Genomic DNA, 6,000 nt, shown 5'->3' with positions numbered 1-6,000 from the left:
TAACATACAAAGTTAAAAACATTATTTAAATCTACCAACTAATGGAAACAAGAAATAAAAAAAGAGGGGGGGAAAAGATATTGATGACTTACTGCAAAGCTACTGGGAAAGGATCTAATGAGTGAATGGGTTTCTGAATCAAGAAAAAAGCCCATTTAAGTACATATAGAATCAATATGCTATGTACCTGGTCAGTAGTTAGTCAGCCAGTTCTTGTTAAAACCCCACATTCATAACACTTTCAACAGGGGGTCATTAAAGAAAGAGATGAGGAATCCAACTTATAGCACACACAATGGCAGAAGAGGTGGGTAATAGTAAGCAGTGAGATGTGTGGAAGATGACGCACTTTGAGGAGGCGGAGGGTCTGGCCTGTGCGCTGTACACTGATAAGCAATGACTCTGGAAGGGCAAGTGGGCAGAGAGCTGTTCGTGGGCCCCGAACGTCTCCTCTGATAAAAAGGGTTCCAGGAGCTTGGAAACAAGTTCCACTTCATCTCCCAGTTTCCAGCATCTATAATAGTTTGCTTTAGCTCTCTTTACTCATACTGGGGCTACTAGGAGGCAATGCAGTACAGTAAAGGGTCTTTCATTTTCTCCTTCTCAAATGAGGACCATATCCCACAAGGAGTTTTGTGTTCAGGACAAAATGAGATAAAGACATGTGGAAAAACTGGAATACTGGTGATTAAATGACTGTCAGTGCTCTCATGCTATGGCAGAGATGGCTACAGGCTTTGTGCTCCACTGAGAAGGCGCTGGCCAGCCAGGAACTATGTCTCCCAGCCCTACAGCAGGTGCTGTGGCAGCTGACTAGTTCTCCCCGGTGCAGTGCAAGTGGACGCCCCGGCTGTTCAGAACCAGGTGGACCTGCCTTCTGCTCTGTCCCCAGCCGCCAGCCACATATAGATGATGCTGACAAGGCCCTAGGTGACTGCAGAACCACAAGTAGAAAGACACCTGGGTTCTTCAGTCACCTGTGGAAAAGAGCCATTTGACAACCAGGAACACCCATACTGACTGCTGCATGGCTGAGAAACAAGCTATTGTGTAAAGCCACCGAAATGCTGAAGCCACTATTTGTTATAGTAGCAAGCATCACCCTAACCAATATAAACATGCTATGTGATAATGACTATACTAATAATGGTGAGGGTGTCACATGTTGCATCAAACTAGCCGTCATCAATGATATTACACATGAAAAGATGTTCAGCATCATTAGCCATCAGGAAAATACAAATCAAAACCCTAATGAGATGCCACTTCACTTCCACTAGGATGGCTATGAACAGAAAGACGATAAAAAGTACTGGCAAGAATGTGGAGAAACTGGAAACCTCATACATTGCTGGTGGTGCAGCTGCCGTGGGAAAGTCTGGCAGGTCCTCAAAAACTTAAACCATTGGCATTAAGAACCAGCAATTCTACTCCACTTCTAGGTTCCAGGTATGTTCACATAAAAAGTTACACAGGAATGTTCATGGGAGCACTATATATAACAGCCTAAAAATGGAAATAATTCAAATGTTCATCAACTGATGAATGGATAAACAAAATGTGATATGCCTCTATCTATCTATCTATCTATCTATCTATCTATCTATCTATCTATCTATCTATCTATCTATCTGTGTGTGTGTGTGTGTATGTATATATATATATACACATCCATAGGATGAAATATTATTCAGTCGTGAACAGGAATGAAATGCTGATACATGCTATAACATGAATGAACCTTGAAAACATCATACTAAGTGAAAGAAGCCAGGAACAAAAAAATCACTTACTACATGATACCATTTACATAAAACATCTAGACTATGCAGACAGAAGTAGATTATTAGGTGCTGGGGCTGAGGGAGCTGGAGGGAAATGGGGAGACTGTTAACAGGCAGGTTTCTTTTTGGAGTGATGACAATATTCTAGAACATTAGATAGTAGTGATGGTTGCATAACTCAATGAATATACTAAAAACCAATGAATTACATGATTTAAAAGGGTGAATTTTATGGCATGGGAATCATACCTCAATTAAAACAGTATCAGCTAACTGCTTTATCTTGCCTCCCAGAGACTGTGGCTCTGAGCTCTTTTCCAGTAATGACTGGAAAGGGGATAAGGGAATCTTCTAGGATGCTGGACGTGTGCTAATTTTGACCTGAGTGATAGTTACACGGGTATACACACATATAAATACTCATTCTAGGCATGATTCTAGGCTGGTCAGAATGAGCAGAATCCTTCCTGCTGGCTTCCCCACCGCCAGAGTAAGCTCACACAGAGCCCTGGTGCCCTATGCATGAAATGCCCAATTGCCTACGAAGAACCTGAGGTACAAGCTTTCCTTAGTTTAGGTAACAGTGTAGCTAACACGGAGAGGAGATAAATATTTAAAGCTAACCTTGAGAATGATATGAGGGTGGGGAATAGGATAGAGTCCCTGAATAGCTACTAAAGTGTGTACTGAATCAGCACAATTTTCTAAGAAAGAGAAAAGTCCTAAAGAGGGGGTGTGAGATGTGGCGGGTAGGACCCACGAGAGGACTGCATATGGAAAGTATCTATCTTTACCTGCTTAGGTACATGCCATTTTTGAAGGTCAAGTTCAAATCACAAAATAAGGAAAGTTTGTTTGGTCATATTTTAAAGTAAATTCTCATTTAAGTACTTAATAGTCAAAACTGAAGTAAAGGATCATCAGAATGTTTTCAACCTCAAAATAAGATCTAATTTGGTGGTTCTATGAATCTTCATTGGAACCTTCGGAATCCATTGGAGAGACTGTCTTTGAAATGGGAATAAATTCCTCAAAGGGTGTCACTTACTTGCAGGAGACCTTAGTTCTGTCAGCCACCATGGTCCACTGTTGCTGGTTGGTGGAAACCTCAACGTAGTAGCTATAGCTTCGATCGTCACAGTCCCAAAGTAATAACCTGAACAAAGGGAAAACAAGGATGCTGTGAGTGTTCCAACTGGCTGTTCCTTAGGCTGCAGGCATGAGGGAACCCATGTCTACCCCACCCCTCCTACCTGCCTCCTTCGCCCCTAGGACTGGACAAAGAAAGTGAATCCCCAACAAAAGTTTGGTGAGAGAAGGCAGTCAGTCTGCAGCAAGAGGACTGTTTCTTTAGGAATTTATTTCACAAGTCATCATCCCATCCCAGGCAGCCTCTGTCCCCCAAGTGGAAAGCTCGTCTGATTGGCTTATCAGGGAAATGTCACCAAATCCTTTTTCCAGTCTTACAACTGGCACCTTCAGTGGGCTGTGCTCTCCAAAGGTAACATCCTGAGGCCACCATTTTTGGGGGAATCTGTGTTTTCTAATTGGTAATAATTAATATGTCCCAATGACCTTTATTATCACATTTTGGGTTCCTTCTCATTCTTACTAGGCATTTTGTTTGTATAGCTTTGGTAAGATTGTCTGATTTGGAGATACAGGCATACATATATTCATTAATAAAACTTTCCCATTATTTAGAAATCCATTATCTTGGTCCTGTTCTTCTTATCCCCTCTTCAGCCCAGATAAGAACCTAATCATTGGCTATTTGATTCCATTTACATAAAGCTCAAAACAGACACAATTTATCTATGGTGACAGCAACCAGAATAGCAGTTACCTCTGAGGGAGGTAATGACTGGACAAGGGTATAAGGGACCTCTGGGATGCTGGGAATGTGCTAATTTTGATCTGAGTAGTAGTGACACGTAAATATTCACTGAGCTGTACATAAAATATCTGTGCACTGTATGTGTGTTATTCCTCAATTAAAAAAACAGAGTTAAAAAAAAACACCCTAAGTATTGTAGTACGGGATCAGACTACAGTCTGGCATCCTGCTTCTGACAGTGCCACAGTGGTGAGAGGTCACTGTTTTCTACTATTTCAGCCTCCGAAGTCCTTCCCATACAAGATACTATCTTATTGTTTTACAGTTGGTCATGACATTTGCCTCCTCCAACTAGAAAGATAGTGATTTCCCTGAAGGCAGTACCTATGGTTTTTAACTTGTCTTACTGGTTTTTCTATCCTCAGTACTTGGCATAGTGTCTCACACGGAGGCTACACTCACTGAGCAAATACATTATTTGTAACAATAACAATGGTAATAACAATGATGATGATTATTATCATAAAGGCCAACAATTCTTTAATGCTTGCTTTCTGTGCACCAGGCCGTATGTTAAGTGCTCTATATAATTTATCTTATTAAACCCTTCCAAAAACCCTCTTAGCAAACATTATTATTCTCATCAAATTATACATGGTGAAAAGTGAGGCTTAAAGCTGTTGAGCAACTTGTCTAAACTCAGTTAGTGATGGCAGATACCAGGTTCCCACCTGGTGTCCTGACCACAGCCTACTTCTGTAATCCCTCTGCCAAAGGTTTCTATACTCCCCGTGTATAGATCTGGGTCATAATTTATAGCCGGTAACCTATCACTCTACAAGAGTAGTTCAGGTTATTTCCCCTTATCTTGCAATTATAATCGATGAAAATCCTTTGTATAAGATTCACTTCAGTCTCACCTATAAAGCTATTATTGAGGATACACAATGCCACCAAGTTCCCCTTTCCCTTTACCCTTTGTTTCTTGTTTTCAATTATAATTTTTTTTTTGCTCATGTTGACAATTACCTAATATTTTTGGATTCATCTTTTAAGCAGAGAAAACTATTAGAAGGTTTTGGAAAGCATAAACAGATTACACCTACAGATTCCCCTTAATTCACCTGAGTATTTAATCTCTCAGAGGACTCTGAATGAATCAGACAGGATTCCACCCTATTGTTTTCACCCATCCAGTAATTCTACTCTTAGAGTATACCAGTTTGCCTGATAAGAAAGTGAATCATTTCCCTCATCAGTCATTTCCTCAAATATTATTGCAGTCTCTCAGCACTTCTATGCAGTTAGCCTATGCTAATTTATATTTATGTTTAGTAACTTTTAAAAGTATACCTTTTGCTTCTATGTTTGTATGATTCTTAAAATGATTATAAGCCTTTTAGAATGACCACTGATCTTTCTCTTTTTTAAAAAAATTTTACTCCAGGGCTGGCCAAGTGGCACGATGGTTAAGAACTGGCTTGGGATGCCAGAGGGCCCCGGTTCGGATCCCACATATGAGGGCCAGTGACACTGCCCTCCACAGCTAAGATGCTGAACAACAGCTCAACCTGGAGCTGGGCTGCAGTGAGTCGCTGGCGACGGTGTAGGCTGCAGCCCCTGTGGCAGTGGGTTGCCATGGGCTACCGTATGTAGCCAGCAGCCAGCGTGAGCGGCCAGCAGCCGCCGTGAGTGGCCGTCCAGAAGCCGGCGACTGATCTGCCTCGCCCGGGAAGAGCGCAATGATGGTGCCAACTTGGGCCAGTGAAGCAACGTCCTCCACAACTAGACTGAAGAACAAAACAATAGCAACTTGTCTGTTCCCCTTCCCCCAATTCCCCAGTGCTGTTCCCATCCCCCCAATTCCCCAATAAAAATCTTAAAAAAAAATTTACTCCAAATATGTGCTCTGTTCATAGTGTAAGCTTCTTTCATATATGTTCTGGACCGAAATCATTCATAATTCTGCCAGAGTTGATTAAAACCAGGAAAACATTTCAAATTAGTTAATCATTCTCTTTACTTAACAGCTCTGGTAACGGGCTTTTTGGAAGACAGTGTTGAGGCTATTTGCCCAATGGATCATTTGGATTATTTATGGAGAGCCAGGTCTACCATAACTCCTCTCCTTGTGGATAATGAGGTAGTGTTCCTACCAGTGTATCCAAATGAAAATAATCAGTCCCTTTTGGAATAGAATCTAACCAGATCTCGAAATATTTCATGGGAAAAGACTGCCCCGAGGATATGGGATATGAAGAAGATAAAAAGAAAGACCGATTATGAGTACCATAAATGCTCTCAGAGAGATTCTTGGAGTGATAGCAAATTAAAAGAATTTCTCAAGTTGTGCACATTGTTTCACATAGTAGCTTATTC

The 6,000-nt window shown here is 41.2% G+C and overlaps 1 protein-coding gene across 1 annotated transcript in view; it reads right to left on the bottom strand.

Annotated features, from left to right (window-relative positions):
• The window catches only part of BTBD9 (BTB domain containing 9), a 424,803-nt gene that overhangs the window by 77,481 nt on the left and 341,322 nt on the right, over positions 1-6,000 (bottom strand). The window contains exon 10 of the mRNA XM_019666564.1: positions 2,833-2,940. Coding sequence (XP_019522109.1) covers positions 2,833-2,940 — 108 coding nt within the window. The remainder of the gene's footprint in view (positions 1-2,832; positions 2,941-6,000) is intronic.

This window comes from Hipposideros armiger, unplaced genomic scaffold (genome assembly GCF_001890085.2).
Source record: "Hipposideros armiger isolate ML-2016 unplaced genomic scaffold, ASM189008v1 scaffold_475, whole genome shotgun sequence".
NCBI lineage: Eukaryota > Metazoa > Chordata > Mammalia > Chiroptera > Hipposideridae > Hipposideros > Hipposideros armiger.
Note: the sequence above shows the minus strand (reverse complement) of the source record. Positions and strands in the feature narration are given on the sequence as shown.